We start from the raw sequence: 23,894 nt of genomic DNA, 5'->3' as shown, positions 1-23,894 counted from the left end.
AAACCCCCCCCAAACAAAATTAAAGGTTGTTTGCATCTCCATGGCATTACAAAAATGAACATCAATAAAGATGGAATAAATATGATTTACCTAAATGAACAATCAGAAATACATGCAGCCCGTCCATGTGTGATGATGATGACATCCTGGAGTTAGAAGGCAACACCATGACCTACTAACAGATGTCATGAGCCATGCAGATTTTTCCATTCAAGGAAATGTTAGTTGTGATTGGTTGCTGAGCGAAATTCTTTGTGGTTGCTTTCTATAGGCTTTTTAAGTTATCTTTTACTGATGTAAAAGATAACTTTCAAAAAACAAAAAAAGCGTAAACAAATTGCACATTCAAGTTTATAAGCCCTAGATTTCGTCCAGAGCTTTGATTTATTTCTTCATGTCTTCATTTCAGAAAAGATATTCATAATACAAAGAAGACTTTCTAGTTGTCCACAAGTTTTATTTAATTATATTTGGAACGCCTATGGGAAAGATTTTATAGTCCTAGCCCAATCTAAAACAAAAAAAACAAACAAACAAATAAACAAAAAAAAATCTTTCTTCCCCAGTAAATTTGCATAGTGCAAAAGCAATCCAAATATGTTCTTCAAAGACCATGCAGTCGCTTAACTGACTTGACCCACCTGTAAATCGTAGCAGTTAGAAGTCAAGAAAATGAAGAAAGTGCCCATTAGAGGTTATATATTATTACCGTAATGTATGTTAATGTATGGTAATATATTAAGCAGAAAGTCAGGCAAAGTAAAATATTTATATAGAGACACAATACTGCTGTCTTTACTGGCGTAAGTTAATTACAAAGATGGAGCTTGATCAATCCTTTTAATTAAGGTCAAATCCAGTAACTAGTTTATATTAAAACCTGTACAAAGTCAGCATGTGATACAGAAACTGATTTTTATCAATAACACAGCCTGAAACACACATGCTTAATGATTATATGATTATATGCATGCCTTAGTGTGTACACCTGAAGTGGGAGCCACCTGGCTACACTCATAAAAGAGTTTAAATATTAAGTTTACATGTTAATAAATTCATGAATAAATGAGATACACTTTTACTGTAACCATATGAACAAATGGATTATTTTACTTACTCCCAGTAAGTGTGAAAGCATTGAGCAATTACATGATTGTCTCAGTGCACCAAATGCTCAAAACTAAAACTATAAAATCTCTTTTTTTCTCTCTATTTTTTTCTTTACAATCTATGCAGAGTGGGAAAGATGTAATTTTTGATTATGGCATGGTTCCCTTTGGGATACCCCTGTGAACAAAAGATTGTTAGGGGATGGTAGAGTTTCAATTTCAAGAAAGTACGGTATCTTGCATTGGTGCCACATTTACATACTGTGATCTTTCCAGAAAATACAGGGTTGTTATCTTTCAGTACATACACTTTCAAACTGTACTTTATTTGCACTAAATATCAAGTGATAAGTATTCATAAGTGTTTAAATAATAAATTGTCCATGAAAGTATTTGGGTGGATGCTAACAGAAGTGTGGGAAGCAGAGGCATCTGTTATGAAGTGGGTCCTCTACTGTGTGGAAGGTTGGTGGTTTGATCCCTTGTTGCTCCAGTCTGCATACCAAAAACCCTTGAAGAAGTTACTAACCTCAAGTTGCTCTCCTATTCATCTGTCGGAGTATGATTGGTAGACAGGAAGCCCTTAAGCATAGAAGAAAGTGAATGAGACATGTCATATAAAATGATTTGAGTGCTCTAGGACAGCGGTACCCAACCACCGGTCTGGGAGTCATTTGGTACCGGGTTGCGAGAGTTGAGACTCGGGTGTGAAATTTATGGTTTTCAGGGTTTTTACCAGTTTTTATCATTATTTATTTTTTATCCTTAACTCGCTTTCACTGGGTGTTTTCCTGTGTGTTATGAATAAATCTTCTTTTTTTTTGGTACCAGCACTGATTTTATTTTGTTGTATTTATCCACGACACCTTAAAGGCCGGTCTTTGGCGCAAAAAAGGTTGGCGAATAGGAGAGTAGAAAAGTAGAATAGAGTAGAGTAGAGCTCTAGGAGAGTAGATAAGTGGTTCAAGGTTCTTTATTTGTCACATGCATAGTTATACAAGTATAACACACAGTGAAATAACACACAGTGAAATGTAGCCTGACACGCTCCTCGACATGTGCAACAAAATTGGGGGGGGGGGGGGGGGGGGGGGTGTAGAGGAAGAACATATATATATACATATACAGTGGGGCAAAAAAGTATTTAGTCAGCCACCGATTGTGCAAGTTCCCCCACTTAAAATGATGACAGAGGTCAGTAATTTGCACCAGAGGTACACTTCAACTGTGAGAGACAGAATGTGAAAAAAAAATCCATGAATCCATATGGTAGGATTTGTAAAGAATTTATTCGTAAATCAGGGTGGAAAATAAGTATTTGGTCAATAACAAAAATACAACTCAATACTTTATAACATAACCTTTGTTGGCAATAACAGAGGTCAAACGTTTACTATAGGTCTTTACCAGGTTTGCACACACAGTAGCTGGTATTTTGGCCCATTCCTCCATGCAGATCTTCTCGAGAGCAGTGATGTTTTGGGGCTGTCGCCGAGCAACACGGACTTTCAACTCCCGCCACAGATTTTCTATGGGGTTGAGGTCTGGAGACTGGCTAGGCCACTCCAGGACTTTCAAATGCTTCTTACGGAGCCACTCCTTTGTTGCCCGGGCGGTGTGTTTTGGATCATTGTCATGTTGGAAGACCCAGCCTCGTTTCATCTTCAAAGTTCTCACTGATGGAAGGAGGTTTTGGCTCAAAATCTCACGATACATGGCCCCATTCATTCTGTCCTTAACACGGATCAGTCGTCCTGTCCCCTTGGCAGAAAAACAGCCCCATAGCATGATGTTTCCACCCCCATGCTTCACAGTAGGTATGGTGTTCTTGGGATGCAACTCAGTATTCTTCTTCCTCCAAACACGACGAGTTGAGTTTATACCAAAAAGTTCTACTTTGGTTTCATCTGACCACATGACATTCTCCCAATCCTCTGCTGTATCATCCATGTGCTCTCTGGCAAACTTCAGACGGGCCTGGACATGCACTGGCTTCAGCAGCGGAACACGTCTGGCACTGCGGGATTTGATTCCCTGCCGTTGTAGTGTGTTACTGATGGTGACCTTTGTTACTATTGTCCCAGCTCTCTGCAGGTCATTCACCAGGTCCCCCCGTGTGGTTCTGGGATCTTTGCTCACCGTTCTCATGATCATTTTGACCCCACGGGATGAGATCTTGCGTGGAGCCCCAGATCGAGGGAGATTATCAGTGGTCTTGTATGTCTTCCATTTTCTGATGATTGCTCCCACAGTTGATTTTTTCACACCAAGCTGCTTGCCTATTGTAGATTCACTCTTCCCAGTCTGGTGCAGGTCTACAATACTTTTCCTGGTGTCCTTCGAAAGCTCTTTGGTCTTGGCCATGGCAGAGTTTGGAGTCTGACTGTTTGAGGCTGTGGACAGGTGTCTTTTATACAGATGATGAGTTCAAACAGGTGCCATTCATACAGGTAACGAGTGGGGGACAGAAAAGCTTCTTACAGAAGACGTTACAGGTCTGTGAGAGCCAGAGATTTTCCTTGTTTGAGGTGACCAAATACTTATTTTCCACCCTGATTTACGAATAAATTCTTTACAAATCCTACCATGTGGATTCATGGCTTTTTTTTTCACATTCTGTCTCTAACAGTTGAAGTGTACCTCTGGTGCAAATTACTGACCTCTGTCATCATTTTAAGTGGGGGAACTTGCACAATCGGTGGCTGACTAAATACTTTTTTGCCCCCCACTGTATATATATATATATATATATATATATATATATATATGTAGTATATACATTGGGTGAATGTGCAGTAGTAGCAGCAAGCAGGTGAATTCTGTACATTAATATGAATAGACATCTGACTATTTTACAGGATAGACAATATAAACATATTTAAAATTAAAAGAATTGAAATGTACATTGTGCCTTGGTTTAGTGTCTGGAAGAGTCCTGTCTCAGTCAATTATAGATGATGTGAGAGGGCGGGTGTGTGTGTTTAGGGCACGGATGGCTTGGGGATAGAAGCTCCTCTTGAGTCTCTCTGTCCTTGCCCGGAAGATGCGGAACCTTCTACCAGATTGCAGAAGTTGGAACAGTTTGTTGCCAGGATGGGACGGGTCCTTCAGTATCTGCGCTGCTCTAGTCCGGCATCTCCTGGTGTAGGTGTCCTGAAGCGGGGGGAGAGCAATCCTGCAGCAGCGTTCTGCTGTACGGATCACTCTCTGGAGAGCTTTTTGGTCCTTCACACAGCTGTTCCCAAACCATGATGTCATGTTCTGTGTGAGGATGCTCTCCACAGCGCCTGTATAGAAAATCCTGAGGATCTTTGGACAGACCCTGAACTTCCTCAGTTGTCGTAGGTGATACAGGCGCTGCCTAGCCTTTTTGGTCTGGACCTGAATGTGGGCAGCCCATGTCAGGTCTGAGGAGATGTGGACACCAAGATACTTGAAGGACTGCACCCTCTCCACTGGAGCTCCATTGATGATAATGGGCTTGTAGTCTCTGTGCTGACTCCTTCTGAAGTCCACCACCAGCTCCTTGGTCTTGCCAACGTTCAGCTGGAGGTGGTTGTCCTGGCACCACGATGCCAGATTCTTCACTTCATCCATGTAGGCCGCCTCATCGTTGTTGGAGATGGCACCCAACACCACTGTGTCGTCAGCAAACTTCACAATGGTGTTGGAGCCATGGGTGGCCACACAGTCTGAAGTGTAGAGGGAGTAGAGCAGTGGCGACAGGACACATCCCTGCGGTGCTCCTGTGTTGATGGTGATGCTGTTGGAGAAGCACCTGCCCACCCTCACCACCTGAGTTCTGCCAGTGAGGAAGTCCAACACCCATGCACACAGACGGCTGTTAAGTCCCAGATCCCTCAGCTTTGTGAACAGTCTGCAGGGCACTATTGTGTTAAACGCTGAACTGTAATCAACAAACAGCATTCGCACATAGTTACCCTGTTTCTTGTCCACGTGGCTGAGAGTGGTGTGTAGGACGTGGGCGATGGCATCCTCTGTGGATCTGTTGGATCTGTAGGCGAACTGCAGCGGATCTGTGGTGTCTGGGATGGAGGAGGAGATGATGTTCTTCAGCAGCCTCTCAAACACCTTCATTACTACCGAGGTCAGTGCAACTGGCCGGTAATCGTTCAGGGATGAGGGTTTGCTGTTCTTGGGCACAGGGATGATGGTGGATCTTTTGAAGCATGTGGGGACCACAGACTTCGCCAGGGACTCGTTGAAGATGTAAGTGAACACACCTGCTAGCTGGTCAGCACAGCAGCGCAGCAGACGGCCGGTGATGCCGTCTGGCCCCGCCGCTTTCCTTGTGTTCACTCTCCTCAGTGCCGCTCGGACGTCATGCTCCGCGATGCTGGTCACCGGTCTCTCGCTGATGACGTCACTGTCCTCGGTAGTCAGGCGGTAGATAGCATTAGCCGCCTGGCTAACCTCGAAACGGGCGTAGAACTGATTCAGCTCGTTGGTGAATGCAGAGTCAGCGTTGATCAGCGCAGTGTCCCTGGCTTTGTAGTCCGTAATGGTGCGTAGTCCGTGCCACATACTCCGTGTGTCGCCCTGGTGGAAGTGGGACTCCACACGTTCCCGGTACCGGCGTTTGGCATCTCTCACCGCACGCCGCACGCCGTATGAGGCGGCTTTGTAGGCGCTCATATCGCCAGTGGCAAGACCCGCGTTGTAGGAGGCGGTCCTGGCGTTTACTGCAGTGCGGATCGATCTGTCCATCCACGGTTTCTGGTTTGGGAATGTGGTGACTCTCGCAGTGGGGATAATCTCCTCCGCTAGCATATTGAAGAAGTGCTATATAAGAATCAGACCATTTAATGTCTGGACACATTACATGTTTATTAAAAAGTAAATCACTTTGTTTATTCAGAAGAGCTGCTAATTTTTGGCTTGTGTACACTTTAATATAATATTGTATGTGTTTATTTTAAACTGTTGGAAGTAAAACTAATCACACTATGTGCTAATCTGGTGGTTTAAACAGTGTACAGGCCAAGGTGTTTAGTTACATGAGCTGTTTGTCATTGTGGGTTTCCTGTGAGTTTCACATATCACAAGGCTTGTTGAGGCTACCTTTATTGTCATTTTTGGGTTGTTGTAACTTTATGTGGCTGACCTGTCATTAAGCAAAGGATGAGCCTTTTTTTTTGCCTTTTTTGTGACGTGTCCTAAAACAAATTTAGTATGTTGAGTTGCATTTGCATGTAGAAAAAGCCACTCTAACCTATCAAATGCTCTGAACTACTACAGTACAGGCATTGTTAGTTATAACTAGAGATGGCACGATACCACTTTTTTATGTCCGATACCGATATAATAAATTTGGATATCAGCCGATACCGATATGAATCCGATATAGTGTATTTTTTAATCAATAAAACTGTTTTTATAATATCTTGCTGCATTTTGTATAAGTTCAAACTCAAGTTTAAAAAAACAACAACACTAAAGCTATTCTGTTATACATGTATGCAAAAAATACACTGCCCTCAAAAAATTTCATAGTTTAGCAATACTGATCAATCTAGTAAACTTAAACCTACTCCATCCTCCCTATCCGATTGTTCAGTCTGACGTCACTAGCCATGTCTGGGTCTAAACTCCGCTGCAGGTCCATATATCAAATGATCACTATGGCATTACTGAGAGTTGAAAAACTATCTAAAGTCTTTCATCTTTAATAAAATGATCAGCGTTCTGCTCTACCAGGTGTAACAATTGAGTTTAACATCCAGGCATCCATGAAAACGGAATTTCTGACATTTAACGGAGTTAGAAGTTAGCAGGGAGTTAGCTCGCTAGCTTCTATCTAAATACAATATAGCATGTCCTGACTGCGGGGTTTTGGAAACAAATTAAAACGTACAGCTCTGCTATCACTTCCAGCATAAATGAAGACAGAAAACTAAACAGCAGTGACGTTTGTAGGGTTACTGAAGTTGGGCTAGCTGGTATATAATGATGTGCTATGTGACCGCTAGCGACACAGCTACGTTAGCATAATATAAACAAGCTAACTTTTTTCCCCACTCGATAAAAGTTAACGTGAGTGTTCTCGGTGGTCAGGAACAAATGTAATCGCATGGCAGGATGCTGTAAAAGGACCAAACTTCAGCCAGGAGAACAACTGAGATAATCCATCCACAATACGAGGTTAGTCATTCATATACTGCTGCATGGGCTGGGCTGTAGTTACATCCTAAGGTTTTAAAAACTGAGCTTAAATAAATGATTAGTGGTAATAAAAGCAGAGGGAGGACAACAGGGATCACTGACTGTTTTAGGAGCTTTTTGAGATCAAATAGAAGAAAATACATAACATTAAACATGTTAACAACACAAAAGCCATATTAAACGCAGACTACTTTAGACCCGGAAGTAGGATTCGTCGCGTCATCACTGAACAACCGGATTATGGTATTTTAAAGAGTAAGCAACCGGGTTGCAAACTCCCAGCAAAAAAAAAAAAAAAAAAATAGGGAACCACCCCCACCTCATGATGCTTAATCGACGTAATCAACTTTAATTTGATACAGTGTGAAAAAAAATGCACAGAAATCAATTATTTTTCAAGAATAATTAAATAGATTCAACATCTTTCTTCAACAGAACTGCAGACTGCACAGTTAGTACCTTCCCAAAGGAAAAAGTACTATAGCTTACTAGGGTATATTAAACTTAATAGTTACTATATACAGTAATGGACTTCTATAGTTTTTACATCAGATTAAAACTTTGGGTGTAAGATTCAGATAATTAATTATTAAAAGCTAGACATTTTAAATGAGAATAAGAAAGAAAAGTATGTCATAACTAACCAATAATACACCAGGCATAGTAGGCACAAGTTTCTCCAGGTCCTTACGTGGTAAGTAGGGCTTGGCCTTAGAGATTAGACGTAGTTGATTGAAACTCGATTTAACTACAGAGGACACATGTTTGTCCAACTTGATAGATTCAACATCTTTTTTCAACAGAACTGCAGACTGCACCAACCCGTTCTCACTCCCAAAGCGTAACATTTTACGCTAGGTGACAAATCGTCACCATATTACGCTTTCGGCTACCCACCACGTTCCTAAATGACGACCTCGGAAAAAAGAGGACATATGAGAACCGTCTGGACTGAATCTACACATGTTCGCTCTTTTTCTTCAAATCGCTTAGAAACACGCTATTTAACATCATTAAAGACCTGGTTAAGGTCAGGAATAAGGTTATGGTTAGGGCTAGGGATAAGGTTAGGTTTAGGGCTGGAATACAGGGCTGGAACGTCTATTACCGCGGGAGTGTCATTCACTGGATTCCAGCCATAACCCGCCGCGTACCATAAGAACGCCGAAGGTCTCCTTTCGCGTTCCTCAGGAACGCCGCGGGACGTGACAAAACGTCGACATGTTACGCCTCGGGAGTGAGAACGCTCTGACTGCACAGTTAGTACCTTCCCAAAGGAAAAAGTACTATAGCTTACTAGGGTATATTAGACTTAATAGTTACTATATACAGTAATGGACTTCTATAGTTTTTACATCAGATTAAAACTTTGGGTGTAAGATTCAGATAATTAATTATTAAAAGCTAGACATTTTAAATGAGAATAAGAAAGAAAAGTATGTCATAACTAACCAATAATACACCAGGCATAGTAGGCACAAGTTTCTCCAGGTCCTTACGTGGTAAGTAGGGCTTGGCTTTAGAGATTAGACATAGTTGATTGAAACTCGATTTAACTACAGAGGACACATGTTTGTCCAACTTGAAGGAACTGTCCAAGACAACACCCAGGTTCCTCACAGTGTCAGAAAGGGAGTCAGCAAAGGGCCCAAAAATTCCAATTAGTTCAGCCCGAGAGAAGGGAGTATCAAAGATTACAATTTCATTCTTCTTATCATTTAGAATGAGGGAATTGCTCAGTAGCCAGATTTTAACTTCATTCATATAATCGGAGAAGTGTTGCAATGACGACGTGACAGCTAGTTCAAAATAGATTTGAATGTCATCCGCATAGAAGTGGAAATAAATATTGTATTTATCAAAGATTCGGCCCAAGTGTAACAAGTATAAAGAGAACAGCATGGGACCCAACACAGACCCCCTGGGGGACACCAGAGGTAACAGGGGCAATGGAGGAGGTGTAGGTACCCATGGTGACAGAAAAGGACCTTTCTGAGAGATAGGATTTAAACCAGCTAAGGGCACTGCCCGTGATGCCCACCAGATCCTCAAGCCTCATTAAAAGGACATTATGGTCCACCAAATCAAAAGCAGAGGACAAATCAAGAAAATTTAACACCACAGGGCGCCCTGAGTCAGCAATTGGGAGAAGATCATTAAAGACTCTCAGTAATGCAGTTTCCGTGCTATGACGTGGCTTAAACCCTGACTGAAAATTTTCCCCGATATTATTTGCATCCAAATAAGTTTGAAGTTGGGAATGAACAATCTTCTCTAGGATTTTAGACAGAAACGGGAGTTTGGAAATGGGTCTAAAGTTAGCGAGGTCATCCTGATCAAGGGAGCTCTTTTTAAGTATAGGTTGCACTACAGCGTGTTTAAAAGCAGCCGGAACACAACCCGATAACAGTGACAGGTTAATTAATGATACAGGGCCCAATAATGTTAAACCCATCTTTAATAATGCGAGATGGAAGGATGTCATGAGCAGCGTTTGAGTTTTTTAGGTGATCAATTATACCCTTAAGAGTAGGGAGCGAAACTGGATCAAACTGATTGAGGTTAGTAGAGCATCGTAATGCTGGGGCCTGACTCATCACAGGGGGGTGTGAGACTCTTAGAGATATCACGTGATGCATACTGCTCCGACGTGCTACGGTTATGAGCCGAGTTATGCCATGTCGCAAGTTTTGTGAGGTGCTTTTTTGATATTTAATGGATCGGATTATATTTTTTATTTCTCTCCGATATCCGATCCACTAATTTAGGTCAGTATCGGACCGATACCGATATGTAATATCGGATCGGTCCATCTCTAGTTATAACAATAGTTTTTACTGGTTATACCAGTAAAAACCACTCTACCAGTAAAAAGTAACAACTGATAAAACAGAAAACAGAGCAAAAGAGCTTTTCTAAAACCTGTGAAAAGGTACTTTGAACTAAGCCCTTTCCAAGTTCTAAGTATTTCCAGCCCTTCCCAAGTATTTTGCATTGACTGAACCTAACCAGAGAAAAATAAGAATAAAATGGACATTAAAATAATCCCAGTAAGACTCAAAAGACTCTCTGTTAACAGTCATGTGTCAGACAAGTCGATAGAAAACGTAACTACCATTATAGTTCTTTTTGTTAGTTTTTATGGTTTAAGGCAGCACCGTCAGTCAAGCTTTATGTAATAGATTTATTCCAATTTAATTTCTAGTTGGCCAGCCCAGTAAAAAAGCACATAGCAACCTACCTTTCTGTTAATTTAAAAAAGTGCAAGCATATTCTAAAAACATCTAAAAAACGCCAAGTAATTAACAATTCACTTACAAACCAGATGACATGTAGCCTGAAACATCGTAATAAAAACAATTTCAATTAAAAAATATATATTTTTGTGTACATTTCGGTTCAGAGTGAAGCTACAAAAACACAAAACCTTCACATGCAGAGTATTTTAGAACCAAAATGTCCCTTTTTGAACCACAAAAATATCCATTACTCACACCGATTCAAGAAAATTACTGAAATAAAAATGTATTTTCTGTACATTTTCAACCATTTGCAGTAAAGGTTGGCATCACCAGAAACAGAGGAGCTTGCAGCAAAATATTTATAATATTAACAAATCATATTTGAAAAGTTTTCACACTTTCACACAAAACAGCTTCACACTTAGGTGTAGAATTTTCTACACCTTAGAAATATTGATAGCAGAATATGTGCAGAAGTCAGAACTCTGTGTTTTCTTCTTTTGCCTCTGCGATGCCTGACGGATTTCCAGGGCAGCGTAACACATATCTTCATCCTAAGAGGTCACGTTTGTTGTTAGAAGCTCCATTTTGTTCTACTGTAATGCTATTACTGTAGTATAATATAAAGTTAAAACATTCTGTAAATTACCTTTATTCTTGTTAGACGTCTTGTTTTAGGATGTATCTGGTCAACTTCAGGTTCTTCAGCTTTGAAAAAAAATTACGTTACAAAATCAAAACAATGGACTGAAATTAGAAATGTTTTGATTCTGAGTTTCTTGATTTAAACGAACGGCATATGAATAGTAATACTTACAGTTAATAAATCTTTTCCTACATAGATGATAAACCAGAAGTGAGGAGAAGAGTGAGGAGATGCCAGCAAAAACTGGACAAAGAGAGAGTAGCAGCATCCAACATAGGTCACAGTTCTGAGGAGGTTGGTGATGTTTGCTGAAACCTGGATCAAACAAAAAGCTCTAATAAGTAGGTTAATTGTATTTTAATCTCATAAAGGAATTTCATGATTTCTTTGACCATGATCATAAAATGAATGCTGTTATCAATCTTCTGTTACAACCCATGCTAAGTTTTATTTGCAGAATGAATAGACATTTTTTGAAAATTGTTACTGCTATACAATTGTGGCTTTTTCCTTTGATTTCTTGACATGGGTTGATTGATTTTGATAACTGCACTGCGCTACTGTTTTTTTCAAATTGGAAACTTTTTTTTTCAGAAATGAAGTGTAAAAAGAAAAAACAACCCAGGGGTTTGTGATACTGTGATTATATGAAAAATAAATGTATACCAAATGGTTTGCATGTAAGTAGCAAGGGGTCTCTGATTTTGTAAGAATTCTTTGAAAAATATTAAAAAACAATATTTCCTTGAGTGTTCTGGTAAACTATGATGCACAACATCACTCAAATTCCATATCAATTAAGATCACATGAAATATCATACAAAAGAAAAACCTGACAAAAACACTCACCTATTATGATTCTTGTTGTGGCATTGCCATATGTGTAAATAAATCTGGGCACGATGAATTCTTTATCCTCCAGCCGTTGTTGTTCTGTTCCACAGTAGTAGAGGCCTTCATCAGAATCAGTGACGTTTAAAATCATAAGGTCATAGGACTCAGAGGAAAAATTCCTCACAAATTGAAAATGCGATAAGGGGTTCAGTAGGTCAAATGTGTTATTTCCCCATGAATTATATTTCAGTTTTAAAACAAGAGATGGCTGGTTCTCATGAGAACAATCCCTGTACCATACTATATATACTCCAGAGGATAATTTGCAGTCACAATAGAGGGTGATATTGTGTCCTGCATGGATTATCACTTCTGATGCAGAAATCCAATTCTGACAGGAGACCACTCCTGGAATACAAACAGATTGGTATAAGAAAATGAAATGTGAAGCAGTTTACTTGAATTCCCATCTGGTAAAAACAAATTCCCTCAACAACAACAATAAGAATGACAATGCAGACACTGATTATTCTTAAAAAACATCAAATTCTCTTATCTTAAGAATTACCCAAGAGAACAACCACAAACACATGCAGCCCAGCCATCTGTGATGATAGTTGAGAGCTCAAAGACAGATAGTGTATATATCATGCACATGGTGTTTCCATTTAAGGAAGTCAAAGCGGTGATTGGCTTGTCATGCAGAAATTTCTCATCTGTGATACTCGTCTTGATATCTCTTTGAACTCTGGTGCATATTACAAGTTTATTAGTGTTCTTTAATATCTTTAGATTGCTATTGAATTAAATCAGACGTCTGATTCAATTCAATCTTTTAAATCTCCATTAAAAACGTATTTATTTAGCCTTTTATGTGTACTGTAACTTGTGTTTTTTGCTTTGATTAATGTTTATAATGATTTAACCTTCAGCCTTTCGGCTTGTGCCTACTACTATGCCTGGTTTACTATTGATTAGTTATCTCTCCCACCTGTCAGTATATTATTTTATTTTTATTATTTTATTTATTTCTATTTATTATTGCTCTTAATTGGTTCTGTGAATCACTTTGCCATACCTCTGGTTTTTAAATGTGCTATATAAATAAAATTGTATTGTATTGTATTGTATTAGATTGGGTGAAACACAAAAAAACAAGCCTTAAAAAATGTGCTAAATACTGTAAAAGGGTCTGTTTTGAGCCAAACCATGATCTTTTCCTAGCCTTATCAAGTTATTTTATTGCCTGAGTCTAACAAAACTGGAGAAAACGAAAAAGAAACCAAAAACTAATGCTATTAAGAATCAAAAATGTTTTTTTTTATTTCACTTCTGACCTCTCAAATTCAAATTCAAATTTTATTTGTCACATACACAGTCATACACAGTACGATATGCAGTGACGATATGCTTAGACAACTGCTCGTGACCTATGAATAGGATAGGAAATAAATATGAAAATTAAAATAAAGGGATATTTTGTGGTCCTTAAACCACAATGGTAATATAACAGAAGAACAAATGACTTGTATGACTGCCTAGTTGAGATAAACTGATAAATAAATCTAATAAATAATAGAAACCTCAAGAACTCAGTTTGATTTGTATTAATAAATTAAATCACATTGATTACTCATAAGTTCCAGTCACTTAAGTGACCAACTTAAGTTTCTCCTATTTTAGATTGAATGCACTGAGTAAACAGTTTTGTTTAAATGTATGTGTGTGTGTTTCTAGGGTTGGAGTTTTGGTAAAAGTCATAATAAACACGTCATTTTCAAAACTTTAGAATTTTCTGGCAATTATTTAAAGGTTCAGGCTTTGAAAGATTGAGAGAAAGGAATTGCCAGCAAACCTAAGTAGGTAAGAACAGTAGCACTTGTTCCTGTTTTACACATAGCATTTATCCAGAGAGGAAACGTTTACCTGAACTATAGTGAGTATGCAGGGAAGCATATCACATTAATAAAGACCAGAATCCAACAATATCACTGATATTTTAATAGGTTGTTCATCCTCTGGTTTATTTGTTAAAGGCAAATTCCTCAAGTCTTCATGCTGACTATTTAGTGGGCTAAATGGTTTCTATTAACCCCACCCATGTTGTCTGCTTGCTGTCATTTGATGTGCTTGTGCTTTAAGGCTAAACACTCAGAAACAGCATGACCCTTTTTATGAACATTGCATTCCCATTCAACCTTTGGAACAGAGGAGTTATCACAAACCCACTCTTATGGGTAAAAGCTAATTAATCTGCTGCTGCTGTAGGAGCTTTCAAAGTTGTTGAAGAGTCAAATCAGCAAAAAGAAAAAAAAAACCCAAACCAAAAGCCTTTAGTTAAAACGCACGCAAAACACACACACAAAAAAACGTTTTAAACTTACAAATGAGCTCCTAGCAACTCAAGGAAAAACATGACAAAGGGGTGGTGATTAAACAAAAATGGGTTGTCTCCTCTACAGGCTTTTTTTCACAAACTTAACACAAAACAATGAAACTGATCATTTACTGAGAAACAAGCAAAACAACAAGCTAACATAAACTTAATATAAACAATAGCATAGCATAGACAAGCTCTCAAAAACTTGTGGTGCTTTGATTGGAAACCAAAATGGCCACAGACTCTGAAGTGCAGCTTCAAACCCTGTATATAGCCCCCTGTGACTCAGCCTACAGCCAGTGAGTTTAAAAAGTAGCCAAAAAGAGGAAAAAGGAGGAAATCCAGAGACTGGGATGCAGAAGCAGCTTAGCATGCACTAACCCTTTAAATTTTACATTCTATATAGACTTTGCTCTCAAGCACTATCAGATTGGACAAGGACTATCTGATCATGTGATCTGCCATCTTTATTTTTATGCTTGCTGTGGTCCTATGGTATTTTTTCTAGGTCAGCCTGTTTGAAAAACTGTGACACTTTCTAGATGTCAGTAATGAGGTCAGTGCCCCCGCACCACAGCCACCACCCCCACTTCCACCCCACCCTCTAAAGCAATTCAGTACATGAAGTATTATAACAAGGGAACTGACATTTGCAATTGATATATAATACAGAAAAAATATGTAAATATTTGTTCTAACCAAGTTTCTGTAATTAATTTTAAAGATCTATTAATCCAGAATCAGTTATTTCATTTCAAATTTATAATGACAAACTATCACTAATGCTTTTTACATTCAGTCAGAAGCACTTGTTCTAGTTGTTCCAAAAATATGATGATTGAAGGAATGATCTGTAGGTTTATGACCCTATTACAAAGATAGCTGAAAAGTTTTAGTTTTAATTAAGCAATACATCAAACAGTTCAGCTAACTGAGCTGGGTTTTGAAATCCTTCCAATATCAATTTGCTTGGGTTCTACTGGCATTTGGAGTTGATGAACTGACACTGTCCACCAGAGGGTGCTATTTCTTTTGGAACAGATATTTATTGGGACAGCCTTCCACAGATTTAGTATATTGTTAATATAATGTTAAAAACAATGCTTTAGTTAAAAAATATTTTTAACTAAAACAATTATTACTAATAAACAATATTTACCAATGATCAGTAATGTTAAAATGTACAATATGCCTATGCCATAAATTGGTGCACTAAAAATTATTATTCAGTGTCAAAGCTGTGGGTGTCTCAGAGACTGGTGTATTTCTTGATGCATGTGATGCAACAATAGTGAGAAGGCTCTGGGTCATGAGCTGACTTGTTTCAATCTAGACCACAATTCTTTCCTAAACCTAAACTTTTCTGAGAATCGCTGGCCAACCAAACAGCTTGTGCAAATGAAAGTAAAAAAGTAAAAACAAAACTATTCAGTGTGAGAAACAAGACACAAAGATTCACAGTTGTGTGAATACTCCACCCTTTTTTCCATCTGCCTTCTTATAATGTCTTTTAAACAAGTATAAAAATCACCTACAAACATCTGGATGGTTTTTGTAAAGTTACAGCTTGTTTGCATATATAAATCTGTTTACAATTTACTTCTTAATTTGATCATTTTAGCAGTAATAAGTGTTAAGTAAAGGCTAATTCTCTATCAGTTTGCTAATTATGGCTATGCACAGTATTACCTATAATGAATTATACCAGAAAATCTCGTTCAGTCAGCAAAAGAGGGTTAAGGAAGCTCTTTCCTACCAGTCAAACATGTTATACAATTGAATTTGATATACAATGGACATATGATGAAAGTAGTTGTCATTTGTTGGTAATAATATCTTTTTTGTCATCCACCCTAACCATTACAAATATTTTTACATGTTATTCAAGTACTTAAAACTTTGTGTACAGAATAAAAATGTGATCAAACATAACAAATGTAAATGTTATCTTAATCAGATAAGTGGCAAAATCATTTATAAATGTATTATTAAGGCATTTAGGTTGACAGCCTGTAGTGGGACTTGAGCACAAGCAGTTTTATTTAGGTTTCTGTCTATTTACAAAAACTAATTTTGACAGGTTGAATAATAATTCCAAAAACTCCAACAGTGTCAAATTCAAACTCATTCAACCAGTCTGTTATGACATCCCCTTGGATTAATACATTAATAGGAGAAGTATTACTATACTATTCCTCATCACCCAGATGCAAAAGACTTTAAACCGGCTCACAATAGAGAACCAGAGATATGTACTCACAGCTTAACTTTGTTATGAGTTCTGGTAAAATATTTTTCAAGAAAATGGAAACAAGCCAAGGCTATTTCCTGGACATTTTTTATAAAGCTGAAAACTAAAAATGCTTTTGAATATCAAGGTTTTGTTTTAAACTTAAATAATAGTTTGCTTTTATTGGTCTTTGTCCCTGAAAGCGAGGTAGATCCAAATTTTTTGTTTAACTCTACGTCAGCCAGCAGAAAAATGTCAATGTGACCACTTTTTTCATGGCATGCTCACAGAAGTGATAACTAATAAAATAATGTCTAAATATTTAAATAGATTTGTAAATTCTGACTGTTCTTTGACTTCTAGAATGATTTTCACATGATAAGATAAAATAATCTTTACTAGTCCCACACGTGGCAAATTTTTTGGTCATGGCAGTAAGTACGAGTTTAAGAGCAGTAAAAGTTAACAAAAACACAATAGGATAGGATAAGCAATAATACAATAGTAAACTATACAAAAGGAATAAAATACTATATACAATAGAATAAAGTACAATATAAATAAGATTAAAAGATACTGTACAAAGAGCTCTGTTGTAGTAGGGAAAAAAATGCATGATGCCATGCTGCATATATTTCAAAAAATTGAAACTTAAATTGCCGCCCATCAGAGTGGTAAACAGAAATGGTGTGGCAGAGCAGTCCCTGAAGAGGTTAAACTAGGCTGAACATTTATCACAACTTAAATGCGGGGCAGGCTGAAATGAAGCTATTTATATTTCACAACCTATTTGCAAATGTTAGTTGTGGTTGTATGTTAGTGCAACTATGAGTTGACTTTCGCAACAGTGTTTGCAGTGCAAGCATTGTCAGCATCGCAGCTTACAGCTACCCCTCTGCAACATCAAGCAAGAAGCATAGACCTGCAGAAACCACAACTGCTCCCACCTCTGTAAATGTCAACAGCATGGTCAACATCTTCAGCCCCCATTTTAGTGTATGCACTCGTACAGGACAGGAAGCGGTTTGTGCAGAGTTTCATAACTGTGTGGAAACTTTGATGTCAGTATAAAAAGATTTTTTTTCAGTGTAACAATGTTGCATTTCACATTGTGTTTAATTAATCTCATTTAACTATTACTTAACCACATCTTGGACAAACTGTCGGCACAGTGATATTACAGGAAAAACATGAAAATAAACATAATTTCTTTATTAAACTGTTATTTAAAATACATATAAAACAAATAACTTGCTCAGTTTTATCATCAGAAGAATATTATCTTGTTACTTACTTGTCTATAGGTTAGCTTTGTACAAACAAGAGTGCCAGGGAGTACTACAACTGCAAACTGTAGTATACATACTGGCAGTGAAAATATATAGGATGTAAGATATGTTGTGGGTGGCTAATGTATACCTTTAAATATAAAGATTTGAGTAAGGGTCAGGGGGAAGGTCAAGTATTTTTAAATGTAAAACAGCATTTTTTTACAATCAAAACTCAGGCTTAGTGTCTGATTCTGTACACACAAGCATTGAAGGCCTTAGAGGCTAGCCACTTTATAACAGTACAACAGCTTTAACCAAAATGAGTTTTAAAATGTTTTTGTTGTAGAGGTAAACAACAAACAAACATGAAAACAAACACAAAAAAGGGTTTATGCAAGCTCCTATTTTTGTTTACCCACATGTTTTTATCTGGCTAACTTTATGCAGCACATTAATATCAATATAAGTTTTTTGGCTCTGCAAGTACCATCCGTGTGCTTTCTTTGACTAAGTGTGATTTCTGTGGACAAAAGCTGCAGTTCATACTCTGTGTACAAAGTCACTTTTAAGTAGATATTTGGAACTTATGTGTGTTGGTGTGTGTATTTTTGTGAGTGTCTGGGAGAAAGAACAAGATAGATATGTGCATTTGTTTGTACACCTTGTCTGTGTGTAGAATACCTGAATGGATGTTTATATCCCCAATGACATACACAAGGTCAGCACTATACTGCACAAAACAGCTGCAAGTATGACTTCAAATGCCAGTTTTGAAGCTCATATTCCCTCTAAATGTCACTAGATGGCGATGTGGCTATTTATTGACACCATTAAAGAGAAAGTGCCTGTTTAGTACATCTATTATGTTGACTCACTGTTCTCGTCTCTTTTTAGCCCTGTGCAGTGTTATTTGCAGCTCTGTAAACACTGGTTTGTAGGATATTAATTGTTTCTGAATGAAAACTAGTTATGGGATGGAAAAAAAGTACAAGATTATTGTGGGGAATACATAAAATAGAAACGTTCACTTTATTAGGGTAACAAAAAGGAAGGCTTAATTCTAGTGTTCATGTTGTAGTTCATTTTTGTTTTATGCTTTTTTAATCTTATGAAATACGAATAATATCATTTGTTCAGTTACAGACAGGACACTGTTATCACATTATCTCTAATAAAGATGGTTGGATTGAAAAGCTTTGACTTACAGGGCTCTAAAGTAGGAAGAATAATAGCAACTCCTCACAGTTCAGCGCAACCAGCATCACTAGCTTTGGCTTTAGAAATTCCCATAGACTTGAATTGATCAGTTGTACTCAAATCTTTGAAACACTTTTAATCAAAAAAGGAGAATAGAATCAAACAAATATATACACATCAGTGCAGTTAAACCTGATTGACAGTGAGGGTGCCATAATAAGCACTAGCATGACTAAATGCAATAAAATTAACTCTGAAAAAGTTACAAGATGACTAAGACAGATAAACATATGGCCAAAACATTCATTTGTAACTTAATGTTCTGTTCATACAGTCAGTCAAAAGTAGATATAATATATTATTATAATATATTATAAAAAATATATAAATAAACATTGTACACCACCAGACATATCTATGGACTTTCATGTCTTCACCCATCGATGAATCAATGACAAAACACACCAATGTTTGTCATCTGCTTGTTACAAGAACTCACATTACATTTCAACAGCAGCTTCGTCAATGAACATAGTCATATCATTTAAAGGTAAATTGAACCAAATATTAAATTATTAAATATTCACAGTTTGCAATATTAGAAACATATTTACTCATTTTTGTTACCACAGATAACATTTACTGATTTTTCTTTCTTCTCTCCCTGAGCTGTTTCTCCCACATATCTGTTCAGTACTGTTCCACACACTTTGCTTTTGTCCAGTAATTTATGGATACATGTTGTTAACCCTTGTGTGGTGTTCGTATTTTTGTTACTCAGCCAGTGTTCATGGGTCTGGTGGACCCGCTAGAGTTTTGGCTTTCCAAATTAACACTATCAAACAATTTTATGTTAAATTACTCAACAGATGTTTACTTCATCCCAATTACAAGACATATGAACAGCAAACATGGTTAATTTTTTCCCTTTACCTTTGTTAGATCACATTTATGAATTAATGTGCTTCTCGTTTTTCTTTTATATAAAATGTTATAAATAAATCAGTTATAATCAAGTGGAGTGAGTGGAAAGACACAACACATTTACACGTGAAAAAATAATTAATTGTTTAATTTTTCTTTTGAAAAAAACTGAACACGGGTCTCACAGACCCGAACACCATACAAGGGTTAATTGGTCACTTACTGTTGTTTCCTGTTTGCTTCCTTTTAGTTGAATCAAACAACTGCGTTACTTTAATCTGACTTGCAGTTAAATCTTCGCTCTCAAGATCTGTTCAAAGATACAAGACACATGTTGTATCTTTGAACAGTTGCTTCCTAATTAGTTCAAAACTTGTAACTTAATTTCTTTTTTAACTTTTTAACTTTAACTGATCTGACTTTGCACTGTCCTCTTTCTCTTGCCGTCTTATATAAAACTCTGGACCACAGATCCACAGTTTATCTTGAAAAATGTAGCAGCTTTTCCTAATTATTTTGATCATTAAACACCACAATTCATCAAAGCATTAATCCATAATAAAATACATGGTCTCAAATTATATGGCATGTAAATCCATTATTATTAGGCAGCTGCATAACAGCATTTCTTTCCTACCCCTATATCAATTGAAGAAAAAAAAGGGATGGTACATCAGGCAACATTATTTATGAATTATATTTACAATTATTAAAGTTTTTGCAAAAGCTGGCACCTATTAGATGAATAAACAACACCTTTAAGACGTTGACTGCACAGTTTGTGAGGCTGCAGTGAGGACTGAAAGTGCTGTAAAAATTGCTAGAGAAAATATGAGTCAGCCACAAAACATCTTGAGACATACATCATTTCAATGTCCAGTAACATCGATAACTATGACTTCAGGAATTAAAAGTATAACAGCGGCCATTACTACTCCGGGGCGAAAGATAAAAGAAAATGGCCAAAATCCACTTCTCTCACCACGACATCCCATCAAGGTCAATTTGTGCCGCTTTTTCGTCTTGCCTGAAGCGCCCCGCACGCCTCATCTTGTGAATACACATTTTAACAACGGGGAATCAGTCTGTCACTAAGACACATTCAGTCCTCATGCAACCCCCCTCGCTCCCCGCACCCCCACCCCCCGCTCAACAGTCCAGTGAAGAGGACAGAAAAGCTCTGCAGCAGCTACGTCACCGTGGAGCTGAAGAGACATGAGACGATTTGTTCAAATCATTCCCTAGGTGACTCGTACTTAGCGCCTTTCACGCCGAGCCCGTTTTGAACATACACATACAGTCACACATACAGAGCAGCATAGACCCAGTGAGATATAATGCATATGAGCAGCCACACATATGCAGGCATTCCAACTCTCATTCATGCAGCTTACTCTCACTGCATGCCAAAACTGGGGTCACAGCCACTCATGGTGAATGAGTGCCAAACAGACTTGAAAAGATGAGGCGAATCCAAACACACACTTTCTCACTCAGCGCCATCCTTTGTGTGCACCCACCCACCCCCACCCCATTTCCCCCATCCATCCTGTGTCTGCTTGTGTCACTGCTTCAATCTAAACTGATGCTGCTTTTTACCCATTAGCCTTATTAATCTTTTTAATCATCAGAGTGTTAACACTCGTTAGCATCACTGTTAGTTGCATTCCAGTCCAGTGAGGATTAACATCCAGCAGGTTAGTCATGATGTCAACGACAGCCTCAGGAGCTAAACATGCACCATAAGCAGTCAATAGGTGAGTTGTTCTCAATTACTGACCAATGCAAGATAATTACACTTTTTGACACTTCAAAAAGCGTGGCACGCGCACACACAGATGTTTAAGTGTTTGTACACACAAGCACACAATCACTCTCATATGCACACACATGCACACACACAAATACACAAAGTGAAGAAGTGGAGCAGCTTAATGAAGCAAAGCAGACAAGGAGGGACGAGTTAAATGAAGGGGAGAAAAGGAGCTTTCCCTTCCACCTCATTCTAATCTGTTGTGATTGTATCCATAGTCAGGTCTGTCTATGGCCAGATGGTCCACAACACTACAACGCATGCACGCACACACGCACACGCACACACACACACACACAAGGATGACCAGAAACCCAGATCCTCATGAGAAAGCAAAATCAAATACCCTATATTTGCTAAAATGTCAACCTCCCATTACCTATAAATTGATGGAAAAAAGAGAAAATTACTATATCATGTTCAGTATAAAATAAGTGGAAAAGGGAAAAAAATTTAAATGTATGACAAAACAAAATAAAAATCAGAGAAAGGCTTGTATGAAGATAGATTAGAGGGAAAAATGAAGGACAAAATAAGGCTTCTCCTTTTTTTATCTTCTCTTGTGTTGTTGTAGTGTGTGACTGTTTTGACCCACTGGCGAAAGGGTTTGTGTTCAATCACACTTTCCTCTGAGACGGAAATTAAAGTGCTCTTTTTGGAGCCTTACGGCACACACATTCACACAAATGCACAAAGGCTCTGACTTGCATTCATACACAAAGAGACACACATTTCTGCTATTACCACATGGACTCACATGCACACACTGTGCTTGTCTTTCCCTGAATAACCAGCGCCTGCCTGCCTAGCTGGCTGGCTGGATGCTCTGGGGCAAGTCTGACATGAATCCCGTCTGATGCCTGTTTTTGCACTCCGATAATTCAATTAGGAGACAGGATGGCCCGTGCCCTGCTGCACACACCGATCAGAAGTTGTGCCAAAACCCCAGGCCATTGGGTTATAGTGAGAGGAGGGATACATTACATGATGTTACCTGCATGCACTGACAAGAAGAGACAAGGCGTGACCTATGGGGCATCTTAAACGGCTCAGTGGCAATTTGACCAGACCAACTCTGCAGGGAGGCTGTTTAGATCCACTAAACCATGAACACATACACAGAACACAGTTTCTATGCAAAAAAATAAGCGTGTGTGAAAGATGAAAACAATTTGCATGTATGCAGTATCTACGGTGCACAGTCTGCATTCAGTTTCCAACAGTAGTCACAGAGAGGCAACAAGTTAAAAGGGAAAAATGAATAATTTAGAGGAGAAACATTACAGTTGCCCCTTTTAGTGACAAAAAGAATCACTGAATGGGTTACTGAGCATAAATGTGATGTGAATCATGTTTTAGCTGTCAGTATTACCAGATCCCAAGCTACTTCAACATCTGTGAAAGATTTTGAGCATGTTGGCAAGAGTTCTCCAACACCATCATCAGATTGCCAAAGGAAGAAATTTATTTTAGAAGACTGGCATGAAATTCTCCACTAATATTCCACACAACAGCAGAACCAAGGCCAAAAACAGAGGTACTGAAAATGTTTTGTGAACTCATGGTGGTCCAGCACTTTAGCATATGTATAGCACCATGCTACAACAAGGCAACTCAAAGTGACACTAGAGATAAAATGCAACACAATATAAAAGAAACATCAGACAGTACAGATGCTAAATAACACACAGAATAGCTACGTAAAATAAAAAACATCTCTTTGAAATTGAGCCAGTGCTGCATTGCACCAGTGTTTGTTTATTTAAATGCCAGTTTTTACAGATTTAAAGGTGAAAAGGGGCAAAAAAATGCAGACAGAGGTGGGATGGGGTGCAGCAGAGGCAGCACAGAGCCGATCATGAATTTTGCAAATACACAATTTAACTCATAGACTTCTAGGGTGCTTCCATTTAAAAAGAAAAGGATATTGGCTCTCAGCAAAATGAAATCTCTAATGGCCATTTGCTTATATTAAAGTAATACAAGTAAAAAAATGCAAAATGATTCAATCCAAACTGAGCTGGAATGAAATACAATATGTACAATACACACAGAACTCATACAC

General features: G+C 38.1%; 1 protein-coding gene across 1 annotated transcript; it reads right to left on the bottom strand.

Moving 5' to 3' along the window:
- Nucleotides 1-10,971: 10,971 nt before the first annotated feature.
- LOC146668148 (uncharacterized) lies at nucleotides 10,972-12,619 on the bottom strand. Its single transcript, XM_085408823.1, has 5 exons — nucleotides 12,583-12,619; nucleotides 12,024-12,422; nucleotides 11,352-11,495; nucleotides 11,184-11,242; nucleotides 10,972-11,088 (listed from the first exon to the last, which is right to left on the bottom strand). Exons 1-5 carry the CDS (start codon nucleotides 12,617-12,619, stop codon nucleotides 10,972-10,974), a joined length of 756 nt encoding a protein of 251 aa, XP_085264949.1.
- Between the last annotated feature and the right edge of the window lie 11,275 nt (nucleotides 12,620-23,894).

The sequence above is a fragment of the Rhamphochromis longiceps genome, linkage group LG6, assembly GCF_057381845.1.
Source record: "Rhamphochromis longiceps isolate RC_006_pf linkage group LG6, R_longiceps_female_GT1.1, whole genome shotgun sequence".
Lineage (NCBI taxonomy): Eukaryota > Metazoa > Chordata > Actinopteri > Cichliformes > Cichlidae > Rhamphochromis > Rhamphochromis longiceps.
The sequence above is the reverse complement of the archived record's forward strand: the minus strand, read 5'-3'. Positions and strand labels throughout refer to the sequence as shown.